The sequence below is a fragment of the Bombus vancouverensis genome, chromosome 3 (genome assembly GCF_051014615.1).
Source record: "Bombus vancouverensis nearcticus chromosome 3, iyBomVanc1_principal, whole genome shotgun sequence".
Taxonomy (NCBI): Eukaryota; Metazoa; Arthropoda; class Insecta; order Hymenoptera; family Apidae; genus Bombus; species Bombus vancouverensis.
Window position 1 is genome coordinate 15,322,570 of NC_134913.1, and position 15,576 is coordinate 15,338,145.

General features: G+C 35.8%; 2 protein-coding genes across 4 annotated transcripts; one reads left to right on the forward strand and one right to left on the reverse strand.

The window, feature by feature from the left end:
* The first annotated feature begins 788 nt into the window (after window positions 1-788).
* LOC117154021 (aquaporin AQPAn.G) lies at window positions 789-9,974 on the forward strand. 3 transcript variants are annotated; one of them, XR_004463698.2, is made up of 6 exons: window positions 789-978; window positions 6,421-6,678; window positions 7,247-7,531; window positions 7,961-8,170; window positions 8,466-8,559; window positions 8,619-9,974. XR_004463698.2 is itself a non-coding variant. In XM_033328634.2 (5 exons), exons 2-5 carry the CDS (start codon window positions 6,421-6,423, stop codon window positions 8,502-8,504), a joined length of 792 nt encoding a protein of 263 aa, XP_033184525.2. In that variant the 5' UTR covers window positions 789-978; the 3' UTR covers window positions 8,505-9,974. The 3 variants fall into 3 exon arrangements, 2 of the variants coding, with proteins under 2 accessions (XP_033184525.2, XP_033184524.2); XM_033328634.2 differs by having other exon boundaries at window positions 8,466-9,974; XM_033328633.2 differs by lacking the exon at window positions 8,466-8,559.
* LOC117154013 (uncharacterized) lies at window positions 9,703-15,396 on the reverse strand. The gene is made up of 2 exons (XM_033328618.2): window positions 14,943-15,396; window positions 9,703-14,077 (listed from the first exon to the last, which is right to left on the reverse strand). Exons 1-2 carry the CDS (start codon window positions 15,093-15,095, stop codon window positions 10,535-10,537), a joined length of 3,696 nt encoding a protein of 1,231 aa, XP_033184509.2. The 5' UTR covers window positions 15,096-15,396; the 3' UTR covers window positions 9,703-10,534.
* Between the last annotated feature and the right edge of the window lie 180 nt (window positions 15,397-15,576).

The following is a 15,576-nucleotide window of genomic DNA, read 5'->3' on the forward strand; positions in this document are numbered from 1 at the left end:
TTATTTGCTCGTTCTTTCACATCTCCATGTATTATAAAAACTTCCTTTCAATTTCCTTCGTTAGCCTATGAAGGACATTGGTTTTACTCTTATTCCGTTTAATTATCGCGTCATCGCTGATAGTAAGAACACAATGGTACAAATAACGTGTTACAAATAAAGTAGAACCATCTGGAGATAGGCGCACCTCTGCCATAAAGCAATATCTAAATACGTTTACTGTCGGAGCGCATGCGATTCAATAAATTTCTTGTCTTTCCGATTTTCGCCATATTTCGCGCCTTTAACGTGTAACACCTTTACGCTTGTAACATGTAATACCCACAACATGTGTTTAAATTAAATTAGAAAATTTTTCAATTTCATTCTGCTCTTCTTTACCACACTAATTAGTTACGATCCTGCTTCTGATTCTGTAACAATAATAATTGAAACGAAGTACAGTAAAAGGCGATAGATAGGCTTAACAAATTTAGATGGAAAAAATATTAGTTAGATGGTTAGTTTAGATGGAAAAATATTGAAATTTTGATGGGTAGGAAAAATGTAACTGCCATAATCATACACAAAAGACAAACTCAAAGACATAGATATAATTCCTAGAAGGGTAGAAAATTCTAATATTTGCTAACCGAACGATACAATACGCATTTGTTTCGCATCGAGTTATGTTTCGTGCGGCAGCAAAATTAAAACAACGCTGTTACCTGGAGATCGTCGTTCGTTTTAACCGTGATATCCCTACTCTGGTAGCATCTAGCAGAGTACCAGAACAGACGCAGTTAGATACCTACGTGAGACCAGTTGGTTTCTATGCTCGGCAGCCTCGACAGTTGTCGTTCGGTAACTCTTGCAGAGCATTCGCTTTTCCGAGAGCTACTACTGCGAAGCCTGTGACAGGATCCGTTGCTGAAAAAATCACAGAAAACTTTTAAAAGCGACTACCTAGCTTCTGCATTGACTCGGACCATCTTCAAGGTAAGCTTCTTTCTTTATATTTCCATCGATATTTTAGTTAATTTATTCGAATTAACTCGAGATCCTTCTTGCGACTTCGCTACTTCACAGCTTTGACGTTTGTATATCGATTTAATTGATATTTTCGTTCACATTAACGTGAGATTAAATTTCGTTTACCAAATGTAAATATAAATATATAATACGGCTTTTGTTACACAAACAGTACGATGTTTACGAAAAGTCAGCTTGTTGTTTGAGTCGTGCAAGTTTTTACGAGACAGAACGATGCCAGAAGCATAGTGCGATTAAAACGAAGGAACAGCGAACGAAAGTTTATATTACAAATAGTGTGATGTAAAATATGAGAATCGTTGTGACAATGGAGAGTGATTAACGAATGTCTTAATGAAGTGCAATAACAGTACATGGTATAAATCATAATGATAAACGTTAAAGCGATATTTCTATTTTTACTCGACATCGTACGCATCGCAAGGAAACTTATCGTTAGCGAGTACCATTATTATGTTTATCAAATAAAGCTTGATAAATCCGGACTCTAGATAAAATTTATTCAAATTACTTTTCGCCGTAGTATATGTATGTATATTTGTTTCATTGCGAAATTATATTGTACACGATGAGTTTTATTTCGTTATAGGCTTGCATTTCGAACGTAGCCAAGCAACTTCTTGCGTATGAACAACAAATATGATTACGCCAGATAATTACTAATTATATATACATAATAGAAATATCTACGATTAAACCGCGGATTGTGGATGCCTATGCACATCTTATGTATACGTGTGTATTGTATACGTTGCGTGGCAACTATTCAAGAAGTACTCAGCCTAGAGATAAAAATAATTGCAATTTTCTAAATAAAGAATTTATATTAGCACATATATAATTCGTGCAAAATTTGTAATTAATAGAATTTCGAAATCTATAATCGTAGGTCGCCTATCGATATTACATGTTCTCGAAATAGTTTCATGAGAGATAAATGGGTTAACCAAACAACAACAGTTACATTGTGTGCGTCTTCTAAAAATGACGGAAGACGCTTTAATAACAACGTTGCTGTGACAGTAGAATTACTGTCCATTAGCTCGCCTGTAAAACAGAATCAGTAGTATCAGCCGGGGCAGGAGTGGCGTTCGCTACCACCTCGGAAGCTTTAAAGGAGATCGCATGCTTTTATGAAAAGAAATTGAACAATTCCATCAAATCAATCAGTGGTCGAGTGCACGTATATTTTGCGACTGTTCAAAATTCATTTTCACCGAAAAGAGACACAGGAGAGAAACTTATATCGAATAGATCGTAGACTTCTACGCAATTTCGTATTTCCATTGATACAACTGAGGGAATGTAATTTACATAAAGATTTATTACGCCTGTTAAATATCGTAACAAATATATCCTTTTACTTTGAATATTTTTTATTACATGTTTTTGCATATTACACAAATACATCAAAATGCTGGATCTATCGACGAGGAATCACGCCTACGCTGTACAAGATCTGCCAGGAATAGTAGTAATGGCAAACTGTCAAAGAAGAAAGCTCGTCGTACGCTGTATTTCAAATACACGTATTAAGCTAACGTGATACAACGAGAAAACTTTTAACGTCTTCTTTATTGCCGATTACAGAAAGCAGGATAAGAGAGAAAGAAATGAATAAAGATAAGGAGAGATATCGTGCACCTGTACTAAACCATATAAGGGTAACGACCATCATGGTTGAGGAGTGCACGACGATAAATCGTCGAAGACGTAACAACCGATCTATGTGAAATCGACCGGCTTCCGCTGCTTTCACGAATCCGATCGAAGGGTAACAAAAATAAAAAAAAAAGGAATAAAAAAGCAATGAAAAATAAAAAGAGACGAAATTTCAATGTACAGATACGTTCAGCGTAATTACCATTCTTGAGCGAGAAAATCGATGAATTCTTGCTTCATCTTTTCCCTCGTCGTGACGCTATAGATCCGGTTAAACGATATGCAGGAAAGGACGCAAAACGATATCTTCGTATAATGTTGTGCACCATGTAATAAAAGCCAGAGAAAAATACCACGTAATTTAACGAGGTCACTTGGAATCTAAGGTGAATGATTCTGTTTGCAATAGTTAATTCCGAGAACCAGTCGCGGGGAAACTATACGGAGGCTATAAATCTAATGGCTTTATGAAAGCCGATGAAGAAAAGCGCCTAGTGAATTAAAATTATACACGAACGGGTCATAAAAAATTGTTATTCAACGTCTGTTACAACCTTCGACGGCTTCATATAATATGGAAGCGAGAATCGTTGTCGTTATTTCCTCTTTAAAGGAGAAAATCGTGAATCGGTTGTCGTTGTTTACCGAACAGAGGGAAAGAGTATCGCGTAGAAACCAGAAACCCCTTGAATTTGTAGAATGCAAATCGTTAGATCGAGTTGCGTTGCGCGCAAGGAAGAAATAATCTCGAGGCGTGACATCAGCAGAAAGAATCGAACACCCCCAATACAAAGGTAAACGGAGTTTGAACGACACTTTTAATGACACGCGTACCAGATGCCTGGTCGGAGAGTAGTCGATCTGCTAGCTTTACGATCAATAATTTATTTGCACAAACAGTCAGTCCGTTGCCTGGAATTTCGTTACGAGGATCAAATATGTACGAAACGAATGAAGTTGGAAACGGATGACGAGAATAAAAAGAAAGAAAGATCGAAATATCAGCTAACGGATGGTGTCATTAACGGTTTCCGTAAATATCATTTTACGTAAAATAATCGGAATGAAATGTTTCATTGCCAACTATTTATGGTATCAACGATGGATATATTTCCTTTGTCTTTTTACGTAAAGGAGTGGCCACATACGCGAGTCAAAGCGCGGACTTACGAGCGCAGATAAAGTAAATAACGTAGCTTCGCTTAACATTTTTCCGCATTTTATTTACTTTACCGTTTGTGTAACGAAGGAAGATCAAACTACCGTTTACCGTAACGTTCGACACATACAGTACTATTCAAATAAATAAAACGTGAATGAACGTTTCACGTTCCATACACGTCGATACTCGACGAGTAATTTTTATAAGCAAAGATTTCCAGAGATCCTTTACCTTTATACTCGCATCCCGGTGTATCTTTCTATCTATAAAAGTCACGAGTTTTCGTAGCTGTAAACGATTATCGTGCACGTGACACAGGCTGCAACGTGGAAATTGCACGAGATGAGAATGGCATGTCGCAGTCTTTACTTTTGCCTATGGATGATCTCATCCGAATTAAATCCATTATTGAACCGACTGAACGTCGAGTTTTTTCACTCGTCTCGGACGTAAACTCGTTGACGATTCCTCGTATTGTCTTCTCGTTCCTTTTCATCCTATTTGCAATTTTATTCGCTTCCCTCGTCGCGCGATCCACCCGCGGATATTCGCTGAAACGAGAAGCTCGAGCGAGAGTTTTATTAGAAAATGGGCCGTAACGAACTCGTTCATCGTGGAAGGCAGGACGGAAATTAGGAAAGGGTAGAAGATGACCGACCTAGATCCGCGTTAAGATATTTGCGTCAAGTGCGCGAGGCTTAAAACGCAATGACGCGCCGGTGGCGTGGGTGACGATTAACTCGGGCGGTATTTTAACGGGAATGATTAAGTAATTCGTAGCGATTGGGACCGCCTGTCATACTTGTCGAGGATATGACGATCTGCATGAGTAAGGCCCGGCGCAGACAAGCGGTTTACGTTAGCGTCAATTTGCCGCTGCGTTTTAGAACAGTATAGATTTATACGAAATAAATGGCGCGGGGCGCAACTTTGAGCAGCGGCAAGTTTTAGTCTATCAAGACAAAAGCTTCCACTGCTTGGCTGCGAATCGGAATATTGACCTTCGGTGGTGAAGTGCTACATCGTTTCATACAACTCAATTCACACAAGTGGTTTACGGAGCAATCGGACTCTACATCCAATTTTCATAAATTTTTGCACTTAGTTCGTCAAAATATTTCACAGTCGTGCGAAAATAATTACAAAATTTGTCTCATTCTCTGTTTCGTCTCTTCTCGTTTGTCTTTGCAAAGTCTGACACCGATGAAAGTATTTCTTTATATTTAAAGAATTTTTTTATTTGCTATTCCTTTATTAACTATTCTTATTAATTGTTCTTTTGTAATTTTGATAACGGGTTGCCGCATCCATGGCTAAATTGTAACCGAGCAAATACGCGATACGAAAATGGAATTAACGCAAAAAGCGCTTTTGTGAACTGCAAGAAAAATGCGTAAATGAGGCGGTGACATCGACGCAAACCGTTCATCTGCACCTGAGCCTAATGCAACCTGGTTGCGTTTCTCGTTAACCTAACGATTCGTTTCTCCAACGTAATTCGTAACGGTACGAACTACACATGCGACGTGCCGTGCGTATGTACATGCATATGTATGCACATGCCCGCGGCCTCGATCTAAATCTATGACGCGAATCGACGGAACTGCTAAACTTTCAAAGTGGTTAATGAACGATGGATCAGAAATGATCTCGTCCGTTCGAGAATTAATGGAACGGAATCTCTGGATAACGCGTTCAATGCGGGAGGGTTTCCTATCTTCCGTAACGAACAGCGAAGAACACTCGTTTCTCTCTAGTTGATCTCGCTTAAAAAATGTTCAGAACAGGTGTTGGATCGTTAAAAGGTATAAAAACAAAAGATGACATTGATACGCGGTATGGATTTCGCATTGTGTTAACGCACGATAGTTGCCTAGAGAACGACGAAAATTGAAATATCTAACGATACGTTTGATCTTCGTTAATGATTTTAAGAATGAACGGCGGAACTTGAATCGAAGCTGTTAACTTGTTTAAAAAAAAGTTAATCGAACTATAAAAATAAATTACCAAGTTTCTCTTGTAGTTATAGCCGTGAAACGAGGACATTAAAAGAAAATTGTTTTTCTAAATTTAGCATACTTCCTAGGTACGGTTTCAACGTTAACTTCGTGCAAGCCTTTTATACAGGCAATTCTACTTCCGCGGTACGAAATTTTACATTCGATACGTTACGAAAATGTGTTCGTTATAAACTGTGACATGAAAAATTCTAGATGTTATTGACCCATCTCTAAACAGCTTCGTTACATTTCTTTTTTTCAAGTTAACGGGACCGTTTACCGTTCTTTAACGACGTTGCGCAAAAGGATCGAGTTGCCCTTCGGAATCTTTTCCTTTGCCAAGAGTGACTCAAGGTCTGTTGATTGAACGAATGAGAATCGTAGACGGCATGAAAAACTATGTGAAAAACTAGACATTGCTTTTTATGGTTGAAACGTTCTGTGACTGACTTGGGTTACCGATACAGCGTTCCGTTTCGGTTATTACAACAAATGGACATAACGTTCTAATCTCTGTAGGTGCCTGGTAAAGCCAAATCAATCGGACGAACCTTTTTACAGATGGCAAATTTAAAGGAGGCTTTAGGTACAAACGAGCTGACCAATAAAAAAGCTGGCCTTTACCGAGCACTGATCGCAGAATTTCTTGGTACGTTGCTGTTGAACTTCTTTGGCTGTGGATCTGTCGTCACGGGCAACGTCGTGGCCATAAGCTTGGCTTTTGGTTTGACTGTAGCCGCAGCGATTCAAGGAATAGGACATATTTCTGGTGGTCATGTTAATCCCGCTGTCACGTTCGGATTAATGGTGATTGGCAAGGTAATGATCGAAGATCGTGATCGTTTCTTAGAATCATGAAATCTTCGTCGTCGACTAATTTTTAACATACACGTAGGTCACAGGTCACTCAAAAGATATTTATCTACTTTCTTCCTAGGTGGAATATTTTTGTGGTCAAAATATCCTAAACATCGTACAAAATATAAATGATACATATCATAATCATCATGGAACTATTAATAGAATATTCAACACGGTTAGATTCATTCTTCGCGCCTTGTTATACAAACCGTGAAACGCGTGATCATTTCTTGGATATCGATTACTAACGGATTGATTTATCGATGATTTATTCAGCTTCTGTTGTATACGATTTAGTCAGACAATTGCTTGCAAGATAATTCATTCATAATGACATATAGACGATCGTTCGACGATGATATGGAATTATTTGATCTCGAAGAATAGTAATACGTACCTAGTGTAATCTACGATAATTTGTTATACGTACACGTTGTGTTATACAGAAAATATTTATGTATTATTTTTATTGATGAACTAATAACTTTTAGTACTGATGTACTGAAACACTTACTTTGTTTTACAGGTGCCAGTTATCAGAGGCTTGCTGTACGTAATACTTCAATGTATAGGCGCAGTAGCAGGATCTGGTATACTAAAAGCGTTATCTCCCGAGAGGATGGAACATGTTTTAGGCGTAGTATCTCTTTCGCCAGGCGTTACTCCTGTCCAAGGTTTCGGTATAGAATTTTTCCTTGCCTTCGCATTGGTTCTGGTCGTATGTGGTGCATGCGATGCAGCAAAACCAGACAGCAAGGGGATTGCTCCTCTTATAATCGGATTTACAGTTTCTGTCTGTCATATCGTCGGTGTAAGATACATTCTTCTACTTTAGATACCACCTTAATAATTGTTCATATCTAAGCTTACGATATACTGATTAATTGTTTTATTAATATAAGTAAGAGAATTGTAAATATATTTACGCGATATATTTTTAACGAACTATGAGCTTATTGCCTTCTCCGGTTCATGTCACTTCCTTATATTACTCTAAGAAAAAATCTATTATTTTTATTTTTATCATTATTTCTGACAACTCGCAACGACTTTCACCAGATGCATTTTTACATTTTTCTTGGCGAATTTAGCAAAGAATTAAATAAATCGAAATATTCTTTCCTTACTATATATTAAAATCTTTTTTTCTGCTCATAATTCGCGATAGTTAAAGTTGAATATTCCGAAGTTCTTGTAATACTTATTACATGCCTTTGACTATACTGTATTGCTTTAACAGATACCAAGAACTGGCGCAGGTATGAATCCAGCTCGATCACTCGGTAGTGCCATTGTAATGGATACATATGAGGATCACTGGCTGTATTGGGTTGGTCCAATCCTTGGTGGTATGGCAGCTGGATTGATCTACACGTTCGTAATCGGTCCTGCGAAAGAGTCGAAAAATTCCAACCGAGTGTACACGGTCGCCGCGACGGACGAGAAGGAGGTACAGTAAAAACGAAGAATTTAGCGGAATTCTCGACACATTTAAATCGATTACGAAAATGATTTTTCTTTCTAATTATCCTTCGCTGATATCTACCGAAACAATTGACCAAAACGTTATCGTTTCGTGGAAATATTACAAATAAAGCATTTACCTTTAGGCTGAACGATATGATGATTTTCGTTGTAGAATCTTTCTACGTTTGATACTGTTATGCGTTCCTTGAAAATAAGCATGATGGATAGTCGTTTGTCTTTCCCTTCTTTAAATCTTCGATATCGTGTTTGCTTCACAGAAGTTCGAGTACATAGACAGCGGACACGGTGGACTTTAAAAATGATGCCGACATAAAGAAAGATTCGAAGACGGAAATATCATATTTTTATATCGTATGTTATAATTATGATAATCGGTGAAATCGGAAATATTCGAAGTGTTATTTTTACAGCTACAGAATCTTACCAGCAAGAGGAAAGATAACCCCGCTTGATGCTCTAACTATCGCTAACCATCGCATTCTCAATTGCCGAATCGTTATCTATGTAATGATTTAAGTGGGTGAAATATGTGAATTTTATGCTATTACAGTTATTTAATCAACGTGTAATCAACCGAAAATATTTAAACAGTTAGAAAACATAATACTCATGAATGTTGATCATATGGAAAGAGCAAAGTAATTTGTTTTCAATTTATGCAATTCATCTTAATAATCATACGTGTGATGATCTTAGTTTATCGAATATACAATTATGCATTTGTTCGTTTATATTTAAATACATACATGTACTTTGCCTGTAACATTAAGTCGCTCTTTTGTATCACACTTATTTTACCGAACGGAGTTGTTGCAAGCCAAAGATTGATTCTGCCGAACTGAAATGTTATAGTGTCGACATCTTCTGCCAGTTAGATGCAACTTATTTATTGGAAATCGTTTATATAACACTTATAAACTGTCGATAAATTTTCAAAAATTATATACGAACTAGCATTTCATACATCATTGATATAGAAAATCATATTCGATGAATGTCAATATAAGTTAATCTATGTTAATTTGTAGTATTTTATTTATCGACATTGATATATTATACTCTAGGTTACAACTATATAATTAATATTATATATGTATAATAGATGATCAGAATATGTAACATGCAATATCTAATTTATAAATTCTGGTGACAATGCGTTTTCAATGTTTAATCAATATTTATACATCCTTATAGGCAAATGATCAATTAAATATCATTTTTCGTATTCCTATATTTTATATCTGTTGTATTTTTTAAACTCATAAGATACATGTAATTTTGTTATAGATTGCATATTAAAGTATAATTGGAATAATATATCACATATTTAATCATGTTTGGATATATTAATAATGAAATGCATGCATATCTAAGTATGTGCTATAATCAATTGTATGAAATAAGATGTAAATATTTTGTATGAGAGTACAATGACACGTGTTATTTGTACTATGTATATGTGCGATGAAGGTATTCCCAAAAAATAAGCAACACTTTTAATTTTACATTTACACAGCATACTTTGTATTTGATACATGGTTTGAAATGTTTATAGAATATTGAATAATCTATGTTCCTTTTCCATTCTAGCTTGACAAAATTAGCATAATGTGATTAAATATTACAGTAAGCTTAATCCTTTAAATTACCTTGTAAATTCCCAAAGGTGGAATCAAGTGTATAACAATGGTAAAAAAATGTAATATATCATTAAAATGGGACAATTTTACCTATAATTGAAACAAATAAAAAATCCGAATATAGTATTACTGTTGACATATATACACAAAAATGCCTTATGTTTAGTATTTGCATGCACAAATACTAGTTTATAAGACAGATATCTAGAATGAATGCTTAAATTTACAACGACGACATTTTTTAATATTTCTATAATATATTTTCACATTAGTGAAGTTAAAAAAATTTGTATAACAAGTGCAGAACGTAGAAATAAACGTATTTTTTTCACTAGCTAAATTTACGTTCTTATATGAAAATTATAATTACTAGGCATTAACTTATTTTTAAATGTTATTGGTATCGTTCAAAACTTCAGACGTAATGTTACAATTGTCATACAGAAAATAAAATAGAAGAAGAAATAAAGAAATTTGAAAGATATACATTGATCAGTTTTTAAATTTATATGATAGATTGACGAATCTAATGATTGAAATGTTTATCCGTATTTATTAAAAATGTATAACGATTGAATTTTGAACGTATAAAATTATGACTTAAAATGTCGATATCGGTTGAAAAAATAAGCGATATATGAATTTTAAATCAAAGCGCTATTTGTCGTTATTTCCTAATAGAATATTCAACCCTCCATTTGTTGCAGTTTGTCTTCGAGACTATCTTGACTGTCATTGGTGTCATTTAAACTGATTGCGTGACTTCCATGTTCGAGTTCTATTACAGAATCGTCCAATTGACTCTTTTGTACCTCTAATACATTATCCGATGGTTCAAAGATATCTGTTGATTCTGAAAGGTCTTGTTCGTCTAAAGTCAAATTTGAATTTTGTTCAGGTTGTTCCATAACTTGTTCTTGAGATACTGGTTCAATTTTAATATCAGATTCTTGGGGATCAGACACATCCATGGGAACAGCATTCTCTAACTTAATATCTTGATCTTCTTGATCCTGAGAAGTAGTTTCAACAACAGCCTCTTCTTTCTCTGAATAATCCTCGGAGATAGATGGTCCAGGTGTTTGTTTGTCGTTATAGTTCTTCTGAGAACATTCTCCAATAGAAGATATTTGAGTGAGGTTACTTAAAACTGTTTCTTGCATCTTGACTACAGTATCAGCTGAATCCAATATACTACACAATTCCCGACTCATTTCTTCCACTTCCGATGTTTCTTCTGTTTTTATAACAATAATCTTTTTATTTCCATAGACTTTGGAACTGGTCATCAATGGTTTACCTTCTCTTCTAGTGTTAACAGTTGTTGGTATTGCTATGGCTGTTGTCATTACTGGTATTGGTACTTCTGCTGTCGTTGTTGATATTGGTACAACTGTTGTAGTAGCTAGTTTCGGCGTTACCGTAATATCCTTTGATATATTTTCTACTTGTGCCTCAGATTTACTTTTTTCTTTCTCCTTTTCTGGTTCAGGCTGAATATCATCTATTTTTATTGTTGTTATTGGAGTCGTTGCAGGAGTTGTTACAGAGGTCGTTGCAGAAGTTATTGCTACATCATTGTCATTATATTCCTGTTCTTCATCGTACATACTTTGCTTTTTCTTTACAAACACTCTTTTTAATGGTAATTGCTGTTCATCATCGGATTCGTCGTGACGTTCAGGAGACATTTCTTCGATAGGTTCATATTCTTGTTGCTTACGAGCCTCTAATTCTTCAATCTTTAAGCGCTGTTGTTCGACTCTCTTTTCCAGCTGTTCTAATTTTTCTTTAGTTTCTTGATCTCCTACCGTTAATGCAGGTTTTGATGCAGGACATACAGTTGTTTTCGTTACCGAAGACGATGCATTTATGGACTGAGATGTTTTTAATTCAAATTTCGGAGATTCGCTTAGTACTGTATCGTTATTTTTTATTGTAGTAGTTGGTTGCCGAATATCCGTAGTTGACTGCAACACCGCTTGAACTAAACTTTGGTGTTTATCAAGTGGCTTCTTTACGACAACTCTCTTTACAACGTTACCGGTTGGTAGCTTTGCTAATTCTGCCGGATCGATTATCGTACCATCAGGATTCATAATAACTTCTCGGGTAGTATCTCCCTGACGAATAATTCTACGAACAATTACTCTTTTCGTTACTTTGTGACCTGTACTAGATGTTTGAGAAGTGCTACCAGTTGCATCTTCATCTTTTACTGTAGATGTACTAGTCTCAGTATTACCAGGTTTTCTCACAACGATTCTCTTTATTACTTTAACAGTGTTCACAGCTTTTGGTGTATTACTGACCGCTATAGGAATTTCAGGTTTTTCGTCTTTCGTAGAAATTTGATTTTGTGAACTACTTTGTCCTTGTTGAGGTCTTAATTGATTCGTAGGTGTAGATGATTCTTTATTTTGTTCTTGAACATTTTGATGTTTCAGAGGTATCTTATGCTCCTTAAACACAGATGCAACAATTTTTTGAACCTGCGCTTCAGTTTCATCAACGCGGGAAGACTTTGAGGGTTCTTCATTTTGTTTAGACTGTGGAGGTTTTGTAGCTGATTGAGATTGATTAATAGCTGGACTTTGTTTTATCTTGCTGTCTTGTACCTCCCTACGCTGAATAGGCATCAAAGTTTTAATTGTCTTTTTAATCATATTTCCATCTTTATGTCTTACATATACAACTTGTTCTTTTTGATTTTCCTCCTTTTCTGATCTTTCTTGTTCCTCTTCGCTTTCTGATGGCTTAAGTGGTTTTGGAAGCTTTTTCACAATATATGCTGGTGGTTCGTAATCATCATCTCCATCTGAATATTGTTCTTCTTCTTCATCTTCGTCAGAATCCAAATCAAGTTTAGTTTTATTGTCTGGTTGTAATCCATCTGGTCCCATTTTTTCACCTGCTTCAATATGTTGTTTTATATGTGTGACATAATCTGCTCTATTTCTGCATGATTCCTGGCAGACATCACATGTCAATCCCATACCTGTGCGTTTCGTGTGCGTTAACTGATGTACCTCCAAACTCTCTTTACGCTTGAATGCTTTACCGCAATCTTCGCAAACATGGCGCTTCTCTACAGAATGTGTTCGCATATGTCTAGTTAAATGATGAGATAGAAGGAATGAACGAGGGCATAGTTTACATAAATATGGTCGATGTCCAGCATGCGTCGTTAAATGACGAGCTAGCTTCGTACTTGTACGGAACGCTTCCTTACAATATTCGCAAACAAAAGTCTTATCTTCGTTATGTAGTACCTCATGACGTTCCAAACCCTGTTTGTATGTGAAACGTTTGTTGCAAATGTTACATTGGAAAGGTTTGTCCTTTTTATGTACGGAATCCTCATGCTTTTCTAATTCTTCGGTTGTAAAGAATTCGCGATCACAATGCTGACAACCATAACGCAATTCATCTCTATGAACCTTTTCATGACGTTGTAACAAATTTGCCCTTGAGAATTGTTTGTTACATATCGGACAAGAGAATGGTTTCTCTTCTGAATGCGTAGTCATATGTTTCCCAAGATCATATTTAGAAAAGAACATACGATCACATTCTGTACATTTATAATTTCGATCACGATGAGCTCGTTGAACGTGCAAAGCAAGAGCCTGTCGTAGTGGAAAAGTACGATCACATTGATCACATGCATGTACTCTTATCTCACCTGGCTCTAATTTTGGCTCCTCTTTAGTACTATTTGTATCCTGATCTCCTTCACTGCCAGCATCTTGTTCCTCCTCATGATAAAAATCATGTTGATCCTCTTTGTCTCTTTGTTTTTCTACTTGCCTATCTCTTTCACGTTCTCTATCTCTTTCTCTTTCTCTTTCCCTGTCACGGTCTCTATCTCTTTCACGTTCCCTATCTCTTTCTCTTTCTTTTTCCCTTTCCCTTTCTCTTTCTCGATCCCTATCCCTTTCCCTTTCTCTATCTCTTTCTCGTGTTTCTCGTCTCTCCCTATCACAACTATCAACTCGAGGCTTTTTACTTCCTTCGTTTTGAGATCTTTGCTCCAAAGGTCGTTTATTGTTCATATCAGGAGGATCATTTGAAATTGGTGGAAATGGTCTTGGTAAGACACCAGACAATGGATAAGCTCTCAACGCTTCATCTGCCTTTTTGCACTGAAGCTTAAATTTATAAGATCTGTCCAAATTCCAACGACACATGTTGCATATCATTTGTGGCATTCCATCAGCTGCATACACCTTAAACATATTATGTTAATAAGTATTACGTAAAAAAATTGCTTCATATCGATAAAAAATTGATTGAAAAAATATAATCTGGTGCAAAAAACAAAATTATACATAAATATCTTATAAGAAAGTTTATCTAAATTTGTTGTATAAGTTAAATTGTAATCATCAATAAAATAGTTGAAGTTTACATATATTTTATAAGTTACATGATATAAAATATTAAAATGATATAGAATATAGTAAGTGAATTATTTTCCCGCCAAAATTGATTACTCTAATTGTTATAACAATAGAAAATTATTTCATGATACGATGCAGTAAATTATTTTATATGATGTTTATTTCTTCGCATATATCTGTATGTACATAAATATCGATAATACAAAATATCAGAACAAAAATACGATGTATTTTACATTTTACCATCGCAGCATTTACAGGAAGTTATCAATGATATATGATTTTATTTCGTAAATTACATTTGCATAAATAAAAAATATTATACCAAACTTAAAATTTTCAAATATCGATCGATCTATTATTGATCGTACATATCAATCGCATTAGTGAATTAAGTTATTATGATCGAATTGTAACGAAAAATGATCGAATGCATTTTGCTCAATCGGCAAATAACATATCTGCATTATCCAAATCATACCATTCACTGTCTATTGGCATTTTGGTCCATGTAAGATATCGATAATAACGGATATAATTGGACAAAGAACGATACTTCTAACAAAAAAAGAAATGAATAAGTTGTATAGTAACAATATTTAAAAGCATGACTCCTCCAAGAATATCATACAAAAGCTAGTTAGACAATAAATCAGTGGCAGTCGATGCCGTTTTATAAGAAAATAATTACCTCGATGGCGACGCACGACATGATCTGCAGTGTAAGTGGCACTTGAAATGGTTTACTATGATCTCTCTCATAGATAAAGGAAAGTGGTTCAGTTTCGGTTAGGCAAAATCGACAGACCCGCCTGGACCTGAGCGGCGCCGGCCTGTTCTCCATGTTTGCCTATCGTCCGTTCACGCACCTCACAAAGCACACACGCGTTCCAAATAGCCGTTCTTCACGAATGTTGTATAATCGTAACGTGACGTACCGTGAGAACAATTACGACAAAAATGCCTATTTCGATTGGAGTATGTCACTCATTAATCGAAATCCCACGAAACGACGCCGAGCGTCGGTAAGCGTCCCGTCACGAACGGCAAACGAGCGGGACAATGTACACACCGCTATGGCGCTATTATGGCGATCCGAAAACTCGCTTTCTCTGCGTGGCGTCTTCCGAGTTTTCCGATTTGTACAACTTCGGCCTTTGTACATCAGCGCCACCATCGTCTTCTCTTCGTCGACACTGAAATATTCTGTAGGTAAAGTAGAACATGTTTCCTTATTTACTCGTTACACAGTCGGTATTTCGATTAAGTATGATAAATATTTTTTTAATGGGAGAAAGTAAATTATTTAAATACTTGTGATATTA